Source organism: Pan troglodytes, chromosome 7 (genome assembly GCF_028858775.2).
Source record: "Pan troglodytes isolate AG18354 chromosome 7, NHGRI_mPanTro3-v2.0_pri, whole genome shotgun sequence".
Lineage (NCBI taxonomy): Eukaryota > Metazoa > Chordata > Mammalia > Primates > Hominidae > Pan > Pan troglodytes.
This window is the reverse complement of record NC_072405.2, coordinates 114471877-114492774: the sequence shown is the minus strand read 5'-3', so window position 1 is coordinate 114492774 and position 20898 is coordinate 114471877. Positions and strand designations below refer to the sequence as shown.

The window sequence follows — 20898 nt, the reverse complement described above, 5'->3', positions numbered from 1 at the left end:
AGCTGTGTGATAAGGAATGTGAGTATCCATCCAGGAGGATTCTGAGGTCGCCATTCTCCTATGTAGTGTGATCTTCCAGGGGCTGAGGCGTCCTCTGCCGTCCCTGACTCTCCAGGACCCTGAGAGCCAGCCCAAGGGTGTGAAACTCTGCTGGGGCGTTTTTAAAGCCCTATCCTTTGGATGACTGCTGGACTTGTCTGCCCAGCTGCTCCTTTCTGAGAAGGCCTGGAGCCGCCTTGCGGTGTGGGATTCCTCACTGGGGTCTCTCTTTTAAGTAGTCGTGGGCAGTGGACTGCTGAGCCTGTGGGGGGTTCCTTCCTCTCCAGGAAAGGTCTGCTATGAGAGGGCTCAGCAGAGTCGTCTCCAAATCCAGCAGGGATGCCCCAGCTTGGTCCCCAGTGTTCAGAGGGAACTCTTTGCTTCCCTTAGAAGACTTGTGCTTCAGATGAGACAGTCCAGCAAAGAATGAAATGGTTTTCAAGACATTCTAATCAATTACTTATGCTAATAATTGGCAGTTTGAACACTAATTTTATAGCACTTATAGTACCATGTATTCTATATACAGAATCTCATTTAATCCCCTTAACAGCCTAATGAATTGGGTAGTATTATGATTTCCATTTTGCAGATGGGGATAGTGAGGCTAAAAGAATATAAATGACATTGTCAGGGCTGAACAGCCAGTAAGTGTCAGTCCAGGAACAAGCCAATAGAATGTAATTCTTAAAGAAATAAAAACAAAATTGTAGTTCGTGATGTAGAGATTTGTCACTTACACACTTGGGAATAAGTCACTATTTCATTTTATAGTCATGACAATGAGGAAAATGGATGCTGGTTGTTATCAGACACGTGTCCTGGAATTTTTAATTGATGTGTGAAAAAATTCAGAGGATGTAAGGATGTTTCCTTGGCAGGAGTGGTAATAGCCAAAGATACATGGAAAAATCTAGAAAAAAATAAAATTATTATTCTAAAATTCCAATGAGAAACAAAGGGAAATAGTAGGTATGTATAAATATTTGCCTATATAAAATGAATATATAAACAAATACATAAACAAAACCAAAGCCAAAGCCAGTTTAATTACAGACAGGCACCACTGCTGAACTCAGATTTTAACAAATAAATATAAAAGAAGGAGGCTGGACCCATAATGAGGACAAATAGAACCAGGGCATGCACCTGAAAGAAGAGTGGCTGGAGGCAGAGGGTTAGAATCCAGAATGGCTGAAAAAATGCTGAAGGTGATAAAAAATGTCCTTTATTTCCTTTGGGTCCAAGGAGTTGTCAAGGAGGGTGCAGATCCCTTCTACTACTCAAAGATAATGAAAGGAAAAATGCTGAAGCATTTCATTTCTCTCTTGCTTCTCTTGCATGCAGCTAGAATAGTCTTTAATTGGAAACAAAACAGGAGTTGAGGCTCATGATAAGAAAAAGAGCTGCCGCTCGTGGGTGCCCATTTTATGCCAAGTCCATATACATGTTCTAGTCAAGTCCCAACAGTAACTCAGAAAAGTTGCCATATAACCAGCAACCTCCTTCTCCATCCCCGCCCTGCCCTGCCTGACATGCTTTCTGTTGGCACCTAGATTACTCTATGAGGAAAACATATCTGTATTTCTGCAAATCATTCGAGAAAGCCATAATGAATTTTCTGTGGATAAAGTGGGGAACTGTGTGGTGGACTGTGGTCAAGTGAAGCGGCCCTACAATTGATGGACCCACTCAATTTATTGTCAGAAGACCCATGTTTCATCTGGATGTGGCCCTTCTCAGATGGGGGACTTTGGTCACATTATTTAAACTATATGAACCATAGTTTTCTTATCTGCAAAATAAAGTTGATGTTACTACTCACCTCATAAAGTAGTCATAAGGATTAATTTAGATCAGGGTCCCTAGCCTCCAGGGCATGGACCAGTACCGGCCCATAGGCTGTTAGGAGCTGGGCTGCACAGTGGGAGGTGAGGAGTTGACTAGTGAGGGAAGATTCACCTGTATTTATAGCCACTCCCCATCACTCTTATTGCTGCCTGAGGCTCGCCTCCTGTCAGAGCAGCAGTGGCATCAGATTCTCATAGGAGTGCAAAGCCTATTGTGAACTGCACATGTGAAGGATCTTGGTTGCATGATCCTTATGAGACTCTAATGCCTGATGATCTGTCACTGTCATTACCCCTGATGGGACCATCTAGTTGCAGGAAAACAAGCCGAGGGCTCCCACTGGTTCTACATTATGGTGAGTTGTATAATTATTTCATTATATATTACAATGTAATAATAATAGGAATAAAATGCACAATAAACATACCATGCTTGAATCATCCTGGAACCATCCCCCAACCACACCAGTCTGTGGAAAAATTGTCTTCCAAAACCAGTTCCCGGTGCCAAAAAGGGTGAGCACTGCTGATTTGGATCACGTGTATTAAAGTCATTTTGTAGATTATAATGTGTTAGATGACAATAACTACTATTGATATCAATTAATATTACCAGAAAAGAGTTACAAAACTTTGATCTTGGCCCTATTTTAGTCAACATTTTATCAAAGATGTGAATCAAGATAGAGGAAACGTCCTTATCAGAACTGCACATGACACAGAGCTGGCAGTGAAAGCTGACATGTTTTATAAATCTTAAGCTTTCAGCAAAATTCAGAGTGAATGCAGATTTAGGGCAGTTGTAATGATTTTGATAGGCTGGAATATTGGACAAAACCAATAAGAAAAAAATTTAGCAAGAAAACTTTTACATCTGTGCTTGGCTAAAAATGAAATTCCACAAGGACAAGTAAGAAAGCAATTCATATGGAGGATCTGAGAGATTCGTTTGACCACCAGCCTAGTCTGAAAGGGCTATGTGAGGTAACTGCAGAACACGGCAACAGAATCACAGGTTGTGTTTACAAAGCAGAGTCCACAGTACTCTTCTTGAGCCAGTACTCATCCAGAGTCATTTGCTTAAGCAAATGGAGAGGGTATATTTAGAGGACAGATAAGATGATGAGGTTTCTAGTAAGTGACAAGTGTTGAAGGCATTAGAAGTGCCTGGAAGAGAAAAAAAACTAACGGTAGTAAAACTAATAGTAATAATGACAATCAGTACCACCACAGAAATAGCTAATACTTACTGAGTAATTGTATGTCTGGTATTGTGCTAGTCCCTTGTCTGCGTTACATTGTTTAATCCTCTCAACAACCTTGTGAGTCAGGTACTGTTATTATCTCTACTTCCCCATTTAATAGATAAGAAAACAGACACGATAAGTGGCTTATTCAAGGTTATATAGCTATTACATAGTTATTATACAGCAAATGAGAAAGCAATATTTGAACTCAGGCATTCTTATTTAGAACAGGAATTTTTAGCCAACATGCTATTCTGCTTTCTAAGAGTTGGGGATAATAAGATAGCTCACTTAAATATTTGAAGGACTATCTATGGAAGAGCGATCAGCCATTTGCTGTACATTTCTGCAAGGTAGTGCTATCCCAGGAAGTATAAAATACTGGAAGGAGATTTAGGCTAAGTGTTAAGGAATACAATTTAGGCTAAATGTTATGGAATGAAATGGATTGCAGCGTTTATTTCTCCATCCACTTGTCAAGCAGAGGCTTAATGGCCACCCCTTAGGGTTTCCCTTCAAGCTAAGAGGTTGCCCTAGGTGAACCCAATGGCTCCTTCGAGATTCTAGTTTCATTAGAATCATCTTTGGCCAAATATATTAATTAGGACTCATGACCTCAAGCAGCAGGAACTCAACTAATTACAGCTAGACTGTGTGAGCTTTCTTGGAAGAGCAGGGATGCCACTGATTCTCAGTCGTAATGGAACTAGGAATGCGGAATCTGTAGGACTCTTTCCACATTCTTGCCTCCACTTGGTTTTGTTGACTTTCTTAGCATAAACCAACTTTCATCAGATATCAGAAAACACTGTCACTGGAAGCTCCTGACTTTTCCCCCACAATGGGATAGTTTTTGTCACTGGAGATGGACTGCCTCTTTGGTATCAAGGCAAAACAAAATAAAACAAAAAAATAACAAATCTTCATAGGCAAGGTAAAGATTGGCCCAGTTTAAGAGTCTGCACCCTCTATACTACCATCACATGGGGCCGGGGAATGGCAGGTCTCAGAGGAAAAATGTGGATGGACTAGAAAAGAAAGCTTATAATAAGCAATAGGGTCCCCTGCCCCAAGGCAGGATGATAGGAAGCTGGTACTCAAAAGGCATTAAGGACACGACAGGTTTAAAGTCTTTTTGATGTAACCATACACAAACTATGAACATAAATTTCAGGACTCAGGAATCTTCCATGTTTATGACAATAATCTTTTCTTTTATTTATTTATTTATTTTTGAGACACAGTCTTGCTCTGTCGCCCAGGCTGGAGTGCAGGGGCGTGATCGCAGCTCGCTGCAACCTCAGCCTCCGGGATTCAAGTGATTCTCATGCCTCAGCCTCCCACAGGTGCCTGCCACCATGCCTGGCTAATTTTTGTATTTTTGGTAGAGATGGGGTTTCTCCATGTTTCCAGGCTGGTCTCAAAACTCCTGGCCTCAAGTGATCTGCCCGGCTCGGCCTCCCAAAGTGCTGAGATTACAGGTGTGCGCCACTGTGCCCAGCTGACAATAATCTATCTGAGAATATTTGAGAAGGACATTCACTGTTAATGCTGGGTATCTGGCACCTATAATGTGCTCGGCATTTAGCTAGGTGCTGTGCTGGGTATGGAATTGCAGGCTTTGATTCCTGTGTTCAAAGGCCTAACCATTTAATGGGATTAAGGACTAAGCATCATTCTGAGAACCATTTCAAATATAATGAAACCGAAGATTAGACCTTATCAATTATCTCATTTAGAAATAGATTTCACATCAAATTTAAATCAAAACTAGCTTCCCAATAAAACTCTCAGTGCTTTAGAAATAGCCCCAAATGCAGGAATCTACAGATGCATTCATTCAACTCATTCACTTCTTATGTGCTCATCACTGTTTTAGACACTATAATACAAGTAGTAATGATTCCCTTTCCTCAAATTTCTTGCCATTGTTCTCTCTGCCTGACATAGTCTTGCTTCCCATTGCCATTATCTCCTTCTATTTAACTCCTGTTCATTTTTTTAATAAGCTTTCCCTAAATGTCTAAACTGGGTTGAAACACTTTGCTGTATCCTCCTGTAGCATTCTGGGGGCTTCACTTTAGGAAAGTTATCACACTTGGAATTGTTTACCCAATGTGTCTTCTTTAGAAGAATGAAAGCCCCATGAGGACAGGGCTACTGTTTGTTTTGTTCACTACTATGCCTGAAATAGTGCCTCAAATAAAGCAAGGACTAAATAAACCTTCATTGGACAGATGTTTATTGAGCAGCTATGTGTCAAACATTGTTTTTGATACTGAAGATGCGGTCTCTGCCCTGAAGGAGCTTACATTTTAGTTAAAGTGTTGATTTAATGATAGATGAGAATCTACCTCAAACTCCATATTTTCCAGGTGAGGAAATGAAATCCTGGAGATTAAGTGACCTGAGTCAGGGCATATGGAAGATGTGTGTGGCACAGACTTGTTGTTTGTTCACTTAAAAAAATTCTCTCTTGCAAAGTATTTCTCAATACACATTTCACAGTCCAGAGGTGGATGTGTGAACTCCTGTTTCTTCAGTGCATAAGTGCCCACAGAACACTGAGGGCATCACGAGCTGAGGGAGTTGAGACAAACACGTTGAGCACATGATTTTTACGTGCACAGAATGTCAAGGTTTACATCAGTAGTAGGCAGACAGCTTTGGTGATCTCTTGCCTAATTCTATCATACCCACTACAGGACCATCATATCCTTTATTGTTGCCTATGGAGCCTTGGCATCTGGGGTCCCTGGGAAAGTGAAGGTGTTGGTGTCAATGGCAGCCGTGTTGTTAGGGTTTAGTCAGGAGTTGCCGAAACAGCTCATTCGTGAGCTGGGAGTTGCAAGAAGGGACTCGCAGGGATCATTATTGAGAAAAGTAGAAGGGCTTTTCAAGAGAGGGCACATAAGAAAGGGAAGGGAATTTTTATAACAGGAATGTATATGAACAACAAAGAAACAATTCACTAGAGTAGGGGGTATATATGGGATAAAGGAAAATGTTGTTCATATACAGGAATGTATATGAACAACAAAGAACAGGAATGAACAACAAAGAAACAATTCACTAGAGTAGGGGGTATATATGGGATAAAGGAAAAATATATGGGACAGATATGGGGAAATGGACTCGAGTTGAGTCTTTGGAAATGGTGGAAATGGTTGTTTCCAAGAATAGAGAGACAGCTAGACTTAGATTTCAGTTCGATTACTAAACATGAATCCAAACTAGCTCTTAAATTTCAAACCTGAAGCAGACTCCCATGAGAACTCCGCAGGGTTTCCTTCTCCCAGTTGAGGAATTGCCCCAGAAGGATATGGAGAAATCCTCTCACCCATTCATATCCACACGTAGAAGCTAGTCTCCGGACAGGTTGTTACATGTCAGGTTACCACACGTCTCCCCATCCCGAAAACACACCCTCCACTCCCCACAAAGCAAAACTGACACTTTAGCAGAAACACATATGCTGCATAAAGCCAGTTATGCCTTCGCCATCTTCACCCAGGGGCTAGCAGAGCCTGTGCCTGAGTATTTGTGACTATGCTGTCAGTGAAGGCCATGACTAAATTAAAAATTTCACTCATAAAATCTGTCAGTTGCTGAGTCATTTAATCAGAAAGAAACTCAATCCAAAATAACAACCTTTTAAAAAACAGCAACTTTTAATAGTGTGAGCAGAAATCCTTTGGCGTTTTAAAGAAATGCTCTACTGAGGGCTGCTGCTAAGACCAGCAGTCCACTTATGTTATTGAGAAGTAGGAGACGGTGATTTCATTCTTTAAATGATACATGAGTTCAGGGAATGAGCTGCAGCAGGCTCAGGGCTGTGTGGGGAGAAAAGTCAGAGAAAGCACTGCAGACGTCTGTAAAGAAAATGTTTTATTTAAAGTGTTAAATACCATCACCAGAATGAATTTGATTTACATTAGTTGGTGTTCATTACAGGACTAATCTGCCCTTTTTTCCCAACTGGAATTCCCTTTACTTTTCAAACATACTATGTACAGGGCAACAATGGTCACTGGCATAGTGCTTGTTACATGACTAAACCATAAGTCGAGGTGCAGATGTGAAAATTAAAAAAAAACACCAACTTTTAAATAAATACTGCATAATGACAAGTACGTACAAATATTCCGTAGTCACGTCCTTCTTATTAAAATTAGAAATAATTTGTATAGGAATATGCACAAAAGATTATGTGACTGCATCTTAGTATCAGGAAAATCATAAACCTTTATTTTAGGGGATAGTATAGACACTATAGGTCTATTAAATCAATTGTTGCTGGTACACAGGTGTCTACATTATTTTAATAAAGTTTTATTCGTTCTTTTAACAACTTTACCTGGGTCCATCAGAATGTCAAGACACAGTCTTGGTGTATTTCATATTGCACCACATAAAAAGAAGGCATTTTTAGTGATACTCATTTTAACTTTTGCACCGTATCAAGCATGATAGTTTTTAATGGTCAGCACTGAACTAAAAAAAAATTTGTGCATGGCCTTAATTTAAACAAATGAGATGTATGTGGATTTCAAAAATTAATGCAAAAAATTAAAATCAAGCTATAATAATGTGTTATCAAAATGTACATAAAGAACCATGGGTGGTTTATTACAATAACCAGTGACTTTTCCTCTAAATAGGGGAACTTAGGAGAAATTTGACCTTGCAGCTCCACCCAATGGTAATAACCGTCTGTAAAACCAAAGGCAGGGGTTTTGACTTTAGGAGATTTTCACATAGACTTTTGGTGATGGCATCAAATAACTATTAATAGGCATAATGACTTTCTTTGAGTCACCTAAAAACTGGAGCTTTAAAATTGTTGCAAATTTATGTTTACTATATTTCTTTAGAAATATAATTTGTGAAAAATTGAATTTTACTACAGAAAAATGAATTAATAAACAGCCCTGTGTTTCAGGGTTCCCAATTTTTAGCAGTGCTTCTATTCACATAGTAAATGGAAACTGGCTAAAGAAATTGCTTTAAATGATTAAAAAACAAACAAAACCTAAGACCTTCTACAAATAATACTTTAACCCCTGTATGAATAATGCTGGTGCTAAAAACAAATTTATTGGACATCACAATGGCAACATGATTTTAGAATTTTCCTGTAAACTGAATTTTAAAGGTGAAAAAATTACCATGCACTGTACAATAAACTGCAAAAGTTCAAATATCTTCTTTGTCAAATACATGCTGACTTACTTTAATGTACTCCCAAGTCATGTTGCAAAATCCTTTTCAACATGCTTGAAATAAAGAAAGCTCTTAAAGTTAATTTTCCCTTGAGAAATTCGCAAATTCAGAGGCATCTACAGCTCTGAATCAAACATGGGGTAGGAGAGAGGATCAGATCAAAACTTGTAATTTTTTAGTATAAGGTTCACTCTGGCAGGGAGAAAGAAAAGTTTAAAAGAGGGAGAAGAGGTAAAGTGAGAGAAGGAGAAAGATGTGAAAAATTTGCACATATTGAACTTCATAAGATTTGTATATTTAACATGGAAATAAATTGAATATATTATACTTGTCACATAAAGAGAATTTTAAGTATCTTCTAGAAAGTATTTCCATTTGTAATGTCTGCCAAAACACAGACTATGATTAAAGAATAAACATGGTGTATCTTTGTATCACCCTGTTGCATTCTCTCTCCTTTTTAAAACCATGCACTAGTGAAATTTATTTTTAAAAATAATATAAATTGTTGAAAATGGCTGATTTTTATTTTTTTCTTTTTTTTTTGCAAGTTGCAGCCCCAAGAAAATAATTTAAGTATTCAGCTAATCTGTGTCCATGCAAAAAAAGTTTCTTTAATTTCATTCCGTACAGTGTAGCCACAGAATTTTGTTTTTCAGAGTCCAACACATCTTAGCATTAGTAAATGACGTGCCCATGGAGCTACAAAGTCTGCCACTCTTCCTGCTGGACTGACTGCTCTGATCCCCGCCCAGAGGAGGGCTGATGATTGTTCCTGACCACTTCTTTGGTCTCCTGCTTTTCACCTGATGCTTCCTAGGATTTCACTCCTCACCTGTAACACCGCTTCATGGCTGTGTAGCTCCATTTCTGTGGCATATCAGGGCTTTGGGGTTAGATAAATGAAGAAAAAGGAATGATAAAAATATAAAGGTGCCATTGAAAAGGGCTTCTGTTGCATGAAACTGACTGATTCTTTGAGATTAATCCATGGCTTCAGATTGGACCAGAACTCGAGTGTCATTGAATTCCAAACCTGATAGTTCTTCACAGCTCTGCTCTTTCACCTGAGGGCCTTCTTTAGGGCACAATGTGTGCAACTTCCTCTGAGAACACAGGATTGCTTTGTATCCCTAGAAACAGGCTCAGAAGACACAACATTAAGCATGCAGTGTTACCAGGGTTTGCAACCTGTGATTTTTTTTTTTTTTTTTTTTTTTTTGTAACGCTGGTTGCTGTGACAACAGTTTTTTTACAGCTGCTATGAACGAGAGTAAGAAGGTCCAGTTGAACTTTCCAGAGATGATTGGGAAGCTCTTCTTGTCAGAGGGGCCAAGGTTGGATCTACTAGGGAGGAAGGAGGGAAAAGTTTGAACCATCCGATCACCATATTGGATAGCTCTAGTTCATCTAAAAGTATCTGGGCCACTCCCATAAAAGATTTGTGATCCATGCGGCCATAATCTCCCCAGACGATGATCTGTTGGCAAAATAAAAAGTAGAGTGATGTCAGTGTAACTGTGTACATAGAAAAACTTGTAAAATATATTAAAATACTAAAGTACATTCAGTTAATTTTCTGACATCAAAGATCAAGTTAAAATATGTATAATAGAACAGTTGTCTTTAACTAGTGGTATCTAAAGGTACACTGGGGAAATTGTACTGAAGCATTAAGGTCATAAGAAATCCAGAGAGACTGGAATTTATGTGTGGTGGGGATTTGCATGTCTGTAAATCACTTTAAAGAAAATGACAACGTATATTGCTTTATAGCACGGGCCACTGCTTTGAAAAGTTTCCAAAGAATTTCATTTGTGAGGAACATAAAAGAATACAACAGAAAAGATTTGGGGTATAATGTCTGACCCCATGAAAAATACTTTCTTAGGTAAGGGATAAACAATTAAGTAGATACCTGTAAAACTTTTCCTTGTGGACTCTCTTCGAAAGATAATAGCTGCTGGTAAAGGGGTTCCAGCGTTTTTCTTGCCACTTTTGTTTTCTTTTTGGCTATGCAGACTCCGTTATCTAATAGATACACTTTTACATATGGTGCTTGGGAAAGAAAACACAGAGGAGAATGAGCAATAAACTATGGACATGAAATGGCCAACACACGGTGACATTTACCAGTTTAATCTTTGGCTGAAAGAGCTAGCAATCATGCCACTGGCCTAGCTGCATTCTGTCAAAATCATTAGATAAACAGTGGATAACTGTGTCTTTCAGAGAGTTTTAGGGGATGCTGACATAACCTCTGAGTTTATTATCATTTTTTTCAACAACTGGTTATATAGGTTTACACACTGTATTAAATAAAGTGAAATGCTTCCATTCCTGAGAGATGTCCTACTCAGTCTTTAATTTATCAATACTTAAATCTATTTAACATGCTTGAAGCTATATTGTTTCATTCACTCATCCCCACAAATAGTGATTATTACTCAAAAGTACTTACTTACTGGTGGTGGTGTGGGTGTAATAGTAGTGGAATTTCATGTGATATTGATCAAATTAGCTAAGAGGCAACTAATTAGAAAATCTATGGCTTAAAATTTATCCAACAGACACTTCATAAAAACCATTTTCATGCATGTACAAATCATGATTTTTTTATAGCAGAGTGAGTTGACTAGCTCTAAGACATATATAAACACAACTGTCTTAATCACCAGTGCAAGGTTATACAACAGATTATATATTATAATTAAAAATTTCTGCAAGGATAGAAAAGTTAAGAGTCAAAGTTACAAGTCAATCAGTAGAGATGCTGAAGCTAGAAATAGAAAAGTTGAGAGTCAAAATTACAAGTCAATCAGTAGAGATGCTGAGGCTAGAAATCAAGTTTCAGAATCCTCAGAAATTGTTTTATACATCTTATCAAACGATCTCTACACAATGTATTTGGAGCACTGTAGCACCTTCCATGGCTTCAATGCACCTTAGATTAAAATGACATTTCAATTTGAAATATGTAGCATAAGAAGTTATAATAGTGCCTCTCTTTCCTCAGATTATAGGAAGTAAAAGTCTTATAATTAGAATATCCAGCATACATAGCTTATGCTACTCTTGGAGCCTGTATCTATTTTTTATTCTAATTCCAGAGACTTATGGATTCCTGAGGAGAATTTTGAAGCTCTAGAGAAACTGAAGAATAACACAAAAGACTAGCTAATAAGAAAAAAGAACACCTTGTGTACATGGTGTGACAAAATGAATGATCTAAGTGGGGTGGTTTTTATTTTGCAGTGGTTTCTACTATGTATGTACTTATTTAACAACTTACATTATCCCCAGAACACTCATTCAGGATAAACACACAAATGACTCCAGCACCAGACCAGTCATAATGGACCATACATTAGTAATCTTGATTAACTAAATCAAAGGTCTAAACCAATCAAAAGGTCTCTAAATTGAAACAATATGGATTATGGACAATAATAGAAAAATCTCTTTTGTTTTTACCTGGCAGTGTCTTGGAACCTGGTTTTACAACAAGGCCACGGGCCCGGATGATTTCTACCTCCAGCTGTCCCTTTTTGTCCATCATTCCTACCTGAATGTCACCTAATGGAAGAAGGAAGGAACAAATGTGCTTTAATATACAAATGCACTAAGGGAAATAGAGTCAAAGACCTTGGTTTAACATCGTTTCATCATTTCCCATATATTTTCTTAAATTCAAATATACTTAAAATTCTATCAATAATATCTTCCTTTAGAAAGCATTAAAATTAAAAGAGAAATAATGGTTAAATATTTTTTATTCTTAAAATCTAAGGTCTTGATTCCTGCTGATAATATTGTTAAAGATTCCATTGGGCTGAGCCCAGTGGCTCATGCCTGTAATCCCAGCACTTTGGGAGGTGGAGGCAGGAGGATCGCTTGAGGCCAGGAGTTTGAGACCAGCTTGGTCAGCACAGTGAGGCCCTGTTTCCACAAAAAAAAGTCAAAATATTTGCTGGGTATGGTGGCGTGTGCCTGTAGTCCCAGCTACTTGAGAAGATGAGGTGGGAGGATTTCTTGAGCCAAGGTGGTCGAGGCTGCAGTGAACCATAATCATGCCACTGCACTTCAGCCTGGGCAACAGAGTGAAACTCTGTCTAAAAAAAAAAAAAAAAAAAAAAAAAAAAAAAAAAAAAAAAAAAAAAAAATAGAGGGAGAGAGAGAGAGAGAGAAGATTCTATGAAATTTAGAGAATTTCATTTTCAACAATCTAAAACAAAATAGTGAAATCATGTGGCAGAAATTCTTACCCATTGCAGGTGTTGCCAGAGTCTGGCGTCCCACTAGCTGAGCAGGGCCAAGGCCATCCAGGAAATCACTGAACTGGCTATCAGAGGCCAAGCGAACACCAGGGAAAATGAGACTGAAAGCAAAATAACATATGAGATTAAATCCCCAACCCCTATTTATTTTCAGGTAAGCTTGGTTTCATTCTAGCCTCATTATTGTGGCAAGACTAGTCCTATTATTTTGCCACTTATATTTACTGGATCCAAATACCCAGTTCCACCTCACAGGACTCTTCCTTCATATTCTCAGCAGCCCAAGTATGACACCAGAAGCACCTGTCACACTGCGCTGCAGGCTTCTGCTGGTGAGTCTTTCTCTTCCTTGGTCTCAAAGGCAGACTGTGATTTCTATGAGTAACACTCAGCACATATTGAGCACTTACTCCATCCAGGCTTTATCATATTTAATCCTCTTAGCTGCACTATGATAGATTCTATTATTTCTCCTATTTCATACACGAAGAAATGTTTCTGGATCATTCCCATCTGCATACAAATATGCTGTTATTTCTTCCACCATATAAAAAAATCCCTTTCCTGACCCCATTTCCCTCTCCAGTTACTACCCCATTTCTCTCCTTGAAATAATTGTCTCTATGTGCTGTCTTCAATTTCTTTCCTCTCATTCTCTCTTGAAAGTCTAATCATGTTTTCATTGTTGCCACTCCACTAAAATTATCTGATCATTTGACACAATTGTCCTTGCCCCCTCTTCCTTGAAGCACTGTCTCCCACTGCTTTCTGCACACTCCAGTCTCCTGGTTTCCCACTTTTCCCTTCTGCCACTCAGCCTTAACCTCCTCTGCTAGTTCTGCCACTAAACACTGGAGCTCGATCCTTTGACCTTTTATCTTTTTTCTATGTCTGAATTCCCTTGATAATCTCATCCAGTCTCATGGTTTAAAATGCCATCTATGCTGCTATTGCCTAGATTGGCATCTCCAGCTTGGATCTCTCCCTTGGGCCACAGACCTATGTTCCAATTGCTTAGTCTACATATCTGCTTGGATATGTAATAGACACCTGAAACTCAAATTGTCTAAAACTGACTCTCTCCATGCTCCTGTCCCCCCACTGCAACACGCAAACAAAAAATCCAAACTCTGGTCCTGTCAAAAGATTTCCATCTTGATAAATGGTAACCTCATTCTTCATTCTTCCAACTGGTCAACCTTGGAGCCATCTTTCTTCCTTCCTCTCTGTTATGGACTGAATCGTGTCACCCCAGAATTCTAATGTTGAAGCCCTAAAGTTCAATATGTCTGTATTTGGCCATAGGCCCTTTAAAGAGAGAAGGTTAAATGAGGCCATTTGCGTGGTGCCCTAATCCAATATGACCCATGTCCTTATAAGAAGAGGAAGAGACACCAGGAGTAGATAAGCACAGAGAAAATGCTGTGAGAAGACATCACAAGAAGGTGGCCATCTGCAAGCCAAGCAGAAGAGCCTCAGGAGAACTCAAACCTGCAGACACCTTGATCTTGGACTTCTAGCCTACTGATCTATGAGAAAATAGATTCCTGCTTTTTAAGCCACCCAGCCTGCGGTATTTTATTATGGTAGCCCTGGCAAACAAATATACTCTCTTTTCTCTCATTACCCACATCAAATGCATCAATAAATCTTACTTGCTCTACTGTCAAAATACATTCAGAATCTGACCTCACTAATGCTACACTCTGGTCCAAGCCACCATTCCCTAGCTTCTGTATTCCTGTAGCAGACTTGTGAATGCTCTCCCTGTTGCTGCCCTTGCTGTCCTGGCCCCTTGCCCCCTCAGCACTCAGACTGATATGCCAAAAATGGAAGTCAGATCCTGTCACTCCTCTGCTCAAAACCATCCAACATCTTCTCATCCCACTCAGTAAAAGCAAAGTCCTTACAATACATAAAGTCTATATAAGCTGCCCCCGCCCCTGCCACATGCCCTAATTCCTCATCCTTTACTGCTCTCACCTTTCCTCCCCAGTGCTGCCCTCCTCACTGCTGACACCAGGCCAGCTCCTGCTTCAGGGCCTCTGAAGCAATCTTCATTCTAGAATGTTCTTCCTTCAGATATCCCTCTGCTCACTAAATTCCTTCAGATCTTCACTCGAATATTTCCTTTCCCCGTCTATCCTGTGTCAAATCTTACCTCCACTGTCTCGATCACCTCTCTTCCTTGCCGTATTTTTCTCCTTAGCATGTATGCTATCTAATCTACTATATATTTTACTAGTTTTTCTTTTATATACATTTTAACAATTTTTCTTATTGTTTGTCTTTTCTATGAGAGTGTAAATGTGATGAGAGTATTTTATTTTTGGGGAGATGGGGTCTGCTTTGTTCACTGCTGTATCTCTAGCATCTAGAACCATGCCTGGAATATTGTAAGTTCTATAGAAGTAAAGGAAAGGAAAGGAAACAAAAGAAAAGAAAACAAACAAAAAAAAAAAAAAAAAAAAAAGGAAAGAAAGAAAAGAAAGACCCAGATGAGAGAACCAGACCTATATGACTGCAAAGCCCATACTCTTAGCCATGGAGATTTACTCCCTCCCTCCTATGACTTACATCCCCAACGTACAGCACAGTGACTGGCCCACTGGAAGGTATGGTAATATTTGTTGAATGAATTTATGGGTATTCATCCTCTTTTTCCAATAAGACTATAAACATCTGGAGCAGGGGCTATAGTGTAAACATTTTTATATCCCTAACAGTATCTAATATAGTTCTTTGCAATGATTAGTGCTCAGTGCACATTCACTTTTCAGTTGATTTTCCCTCTCTTTTTAGACTTCCTTAATGAATAGTGAATCTATTTCTCCCCCCGACCTCAACTCTCAAATATTTAGTTAATACAAATGTTTTAGTTTGTTTCTATAAGTATCCCATATAAGCCTACTTACAAATGTAGAGAAACCAGTTATATCTCTTGTATTTATGTTGTTGTGCTAGACAAATTATCCTGAGACATACCATTCATGCTGTGCCAACAGCTCCTACGGCCTCACATGTGTAAACTGGCCACACATAGGTTATCTAAACATCTAATACTTACACAGTGATGACAGCGAGGCCAGTAAACCCCATTTTCCTTTGTTAATGTCCTTTACAGCCCCACTTCCAGATCTTTAGTTGCTAAGTACTATTAATTTGTTGGTGACAGAACTACACAAGCTAAAAATGCTTTAAAAATATCTGAGACAGTTGATTCAAAGGAAAGCTACTTGATAACTATGTAAAAGGCTCCCCAAGTTTTTGGTGGCATTTCTTTTTGGCTGTTATATTTAATATAATTAAATAATTATAGTTGTTTGTTGCAACATGGAACTAAGTATACGCCAGCATTCCATATTTTTTAGCAATAATTCTCAGGATGGAGATTCTTAAAACTAGCATTGTTCACATGGTGTGGCATGCATGCTTATTATTTTTGGGCTTTTATATAATATTTCAAGCTAGGGCAAAATATTTTATTTGCATTGCATTGTAAGAGTCACACTTTAGCAACTTGCCATTAAGGCAAAACACTTTATCCCCAAACCTATTTCACTTGATATAAAAAGCCAGATATGTCACATTGTTCAGTGGCAGGTGAGCAAAGTTCTCTTCACAGGAAATCAGCCAGTGAAAATTAAAGTGGTTCTGAAGAGCATGAGAGTTGGAAAATCTCTGTGAAAGCACATAGAGTGAGATAGGTGAGGCACGGAGGAGACACACATCACATGCAGCCTCACTCACTTTCCTTCTGAGCTGTAGCTGTTCATGCTACCATCTGTAGACTCTCGGCTTGCCTGTCGAGTCATCCAGTTCCTCATTTCCACGGCCAGGCCTGTTTCTGTACTTCTTTGGACAGTGCTCCTTAGTTTTTTACCTCCTGCTTCTGCAGAGATAGAAACAAAAAGTGTAACAGCTTTGTAATCACTATCTGGTAAGAAATATCAGCGAAGGCTCTGAGATCATCAGATGCAAAGAACTGTGTAAATAAAAAGTGCTCTTGTTAAGGAGGCAGAAAGAAAAGGTATTTAAAACAATTTTAAACAATGTCATGTTGAGTGGGATGAAGATTTTCTAAAAAATCTGTAAGAAGCACAAAACACCATTGTTTTATTTCCATTTAAAACAGTGTGCAAATTGTTAATATAAGAAACAAAAAGATTCAACCTAAGGAAAAAAAATAAGCCTTATTTTCATTGTAATACTTAAATGCAGGTTAATTTATGCCTATCTTTTGTTTTCATTGTAATATTTAAATGCCAGATTAATTTCTGCTTACCATATTTTTCCCTTTCTTTTAATCATAGTAAAAGAACCAGGCCTTCACACAATTTACAAAGAAACAGATGGTGAGTAATCCTCAAATTCCAGTCTTAACTTTTATAGGAAAGTCTGTTTTTGTAGGGTGATAGATATTAGAAGGAAAAAGAATCTACACAAAGGAGAGAGCCTAGTTTGCCAATAGTTTCACATCTACTGGTAACTTTCAGAAAGATATTCCAAGGGCAATGCAAAAACTCACCAAAATAATTTGAAAAGAGATTTTTAATTTTTGTTCACGGGTAGTCATGTCCTCAAGGATTTTTAGTAGTTTGGTGATGTGATTTACTAATAGAAACCAATTAGAAGACCAAACAGGAAACTGAGTCAAATACTACAGATGTGACACAGATAGGAAGTACTATCTGGAGAGGTCAGGGAAGAAGGTATGTCATAGAGGCTGTGGGATTTGAGCTGGACATGAAAAATAGGCAGATTGGGACTTAACGAGAGGTGAGAAGAGAGCTTCGTAAGCAAGGGAAACAGCATGGCAAAGGTGCAAAGATAGGGATGACCATGTGCATTTAAGGGAGGTGCAATGACCAAAGCACATGTAAAGTAATGGGGGAGTGGGTTCCACAAAAAACTGAGCCCAAATTACAAAAGCTATGAGTGTTGAGATGTGAAGTTGAGAGGCTACCAAAGCTCGAGCAAGAGGGTGATAGTCCAAATGATTTGTACTCGATTACTTCTTGTCAGGCTTAACTATTTATCCACACTGTGCATATTGATAGCTTTTTGGGATACAACCATACGGTTAGCTCTTTTAGTGGCTGGTATTAATAAGTTCTTTTTTTTTGAGACAGAGTCTTGCACTGTTGCCCAGGCTGAAGTGCAGTGACACAATCTCTGCTCACTGCAACCTCCGCCTCCCGGGTTCAAGTGATTCTCCTGCCTCAGCCTCCCAAGTAGCTGGGATTACAGGTGACCACCACCATGCCCTTCTAATTTTTTGTATTTTTAGTAGAGATGGGGTTTCGCTATGTTGGCCAGGCTGGTCTTGAACTCCTGACCTTGTCATCTGCCCGTCTTGGCCTCCCAAAGTGCTGGGATTACAGGCATGAGCCATCGTGCCCAGCAATAAGTTATTTTTAGGTCTATAAATATTTGCTGATATTGCCAGTGATTTGTCGAAATCTCTTTTCACCAAGTCTCTTAGAAGTACTTACCATTTTGAAATACTGCTTTAAATTTCATCCATTCTCTACTTCCAACATTAAGGTACACCAAAATGCTTTAAAGAGTATAAATGAAATATAAATTATGACTGATCTATAACTCAGTTCCACAATCTAAGGCTGATATTTTAGATAATTGGTAGTAAACATGTTGTACTGATATGAACTGTAACAAGACACAAAACATCCCCTACTAATAAGGGAAAGATCTTCTTTACAGCAGAATATTAGTAAATGTAAAAGCATTAAATTTTACATAAAATTTAAAATTTACCAATTTGCAACCTCCATTGGAACCAATGATATAAGCAAGGCTCATCAATGGAGGCTAACACTATTAGATGAAAGGTTGTAGAAAGGATACTCATATGAGCCAAGTAATTGTTCCATAAATTATTCTAATTGTTAAAGGAAAAAAAATACTTTAACACTGGGAGACCAGGCTGCCACCATCTTAATCAAGTGATCAAACTTAGTAGCACTAAGAGGGGACAATCATATGCACCTCCACATTTAAAATACAAAGCATCACTTGTCAAGTTGTTCTAGACAAAAACATGCAACCTGTTTCTAATCAGATCTTTGGAGCCAACTTCAAGTTTTCAAAAACAGGTGATAGAGTAACAAGATATATGATAGACACACATACACAAAACAATCAGAGAAATCCAGAACATGGACTATTGTTCAAGAAAGTTGGCCTAGTCTCTTAAAAGAAGTTAATATCATGAAAACAAACAAAGAAATAAGGTAAGGGAATTATTCTGGATTAAAATATATCAAAGAAATTTAACCATCAAATGCTACGAGTGTACTCGAACTTCTTGTTTGGGAAAGCAAAACAAGAAACTCTATATGCAAAACAGTATAAAAGTAATTTTAGGACAAGTTAAGAAAAATTTGAATATGCATTTGACATTAGATGAGATTAGAAAATTGTTATTTTTTAAGGTGCATAATGACATGTATTATAAAGAATTTTCTTATTAGGAGATACATGCTAAAGTATTTAGACCTGAAATGTTATATATTCTGCAATTTACTTTCAAATGGTGTAGGAAAAAACAACAAAACAACAACCAAGCCCCCACCCCCAACCCAAAACTGCACATATATGTTTTAAAAGATGAGGGAGAATGTTAAGGAGAAATGAAAGAATGAGAATGCAGAGTACATCCTGATATACATGAAGTTAATATTTATGATTTCATTTGAGTGGTCCTCAAATAACTATATCAAAAAGTAGGCTGGGCACAATGGCTCACACCTGTAATCCCAGCACTTTGGGAGGCTAAGGCAGGCAGATCACTTGAGGCCAGGAGTTTGAGATCAGCCTGACCAACATGGTGAAAATCTGTCTCTACTAAAAATACAAAAATTAGCTGGGCGTGGTGGCCCATACCTGTAATCCCAGCTGTTTGGGAGGCTGAGGCTAGAGAATCACTTGAACTCAGGAGGCAGAGGTTGCAGTGAGCCGAAATTGCACCATTGCACTCCAGCCTGGGTGACAGAGCAAGACTCTGTCTCAAAAACAAACAAACAAACAAACAAACACCCCAAGCAAGAGGTAATACAATTTTGTACAAGTGTGTCTCTCCATGTAGCTTTAATGTTCATTTCCTGTGAACAGCGCTCTTGTGAAAAAATTGCCATCAGGTGAGACATAAAACTTCAGTGACATTTGAGCATGTGGAATGAGGATACGTACAAGAAACATACGACTTAGAAAGGAAATGAGATTCTTAAAGATCTCAGAACACAGCCTCTGCAATGTCAAAGATCTAAAGTTTTTAATTTAAGGTCTGACTCTATCACAGTTAAAGCGACTTGAAAATCTGCCATTATAGGGTTATGAGAACCAGCACCATTTGTCAAAGAATAATATGATAAGCATGTAATTTTTTTGTTTACAGGTTGCTTCTTACATGTATCCCCTTCATAACAATGCTAAAAATCCCAATTTTACAGTTATAGCATCTAAGGACCCCAGAAGTTTACATAATTCCCTGAAGCAACATAGTAAGTGACAGAACCAGCATTTGTAGACAGTTCCCAGACTCCACATTTTCTGCTATTCAGTACTTCATTGTCAGAATATAACTAAATGGGGAGCTTGTGCAGCTGTCTATGGAGATTTTACTGTGCTAATGCTGTAACTGCATATGGAAGGCCCTATTAGAAGCAGCTTAGTGGGGTGGGAAAAGCAGAGCACAGTGAAGGAGTCAGGCCCTGGGATCAAACTGCTTCTTTTCTAGTCTCCACTCTACCATTTACAAGGTGGATGACACTGAGGAAGTTACATACCCTCTCTGTGACTCAGTTTCCTCAAACTGAAATGACAGCAATAATAAGCCTACCTCATTAGGAATCAGGTAGGAATTTTTGTGAGTATTAAGGAAAACAATGCATTTAAAGCACTTAGGATAGTGCCTGATGCATAGAAAAGCTTCAATTAATTATACTGTTATTATTACCAGATACGGAATTTGAAACTATGTATTCTAGGTCTGACTCTACCACTAACTTGTGAGCTCTATCTATTCTCCTCTCTGAGTCATATCCCCTCTCTGAGTCTCTGGCTCCTCATTTATGAAAAAGGGAGGGGGAGGAGGGCAGATGATATCTGATATCTTTGAGTTCTAATGTCTATGAGTTTGCGTATTAATGCATAACCAAGACCATGATTAACAGCATACATTGAGGAGATATGCTAATCACTATCATCTGACATAATCAAATAAATCCAGCTAATATACTG

General features: G+C 38.5%; 1 protein-coding gene across 50 annotated transcripts in view; it reads right to left on the bottom strand.

Annotated features, from left to right (window-relative positions):
• Positions 1-7007: 7007 nt before the first annotated feature.
• Positions 7008-20898, bottom strand: part of RIMS2 (regulating synaptic membrane exocytosis 2) — a 729498-nt gene continuing 715607 nt past the window's right edge. For all 50 annotated transcript variants that reach the window (XM_063816523.1, XM_063816526.1, XM_063816527.1 and 47 more), the window contains 5 exons: positions 16387-16528; positions 12625-12737; positions 11834-11935; positions 10278-10417; positions 7008-9839 (listed from right to left, as the gene is read on the bottom strand). In XM_063816523.1, coding sequence (XP_063672593.1) covers positions 9621-9839; positions 10278-10417; positions 11834-11935; positions 12625-12737; positions 16387-16528 — 716 coding nt within the window. In that variant the 3' untranslated portion in view covers positions 7008-9620. The remainder of the gene's footprint in view (positions 9840-10277; positions 10418-11833; positions 11936-12624; positions 12738-16386; positions 16529-20898) is intronic.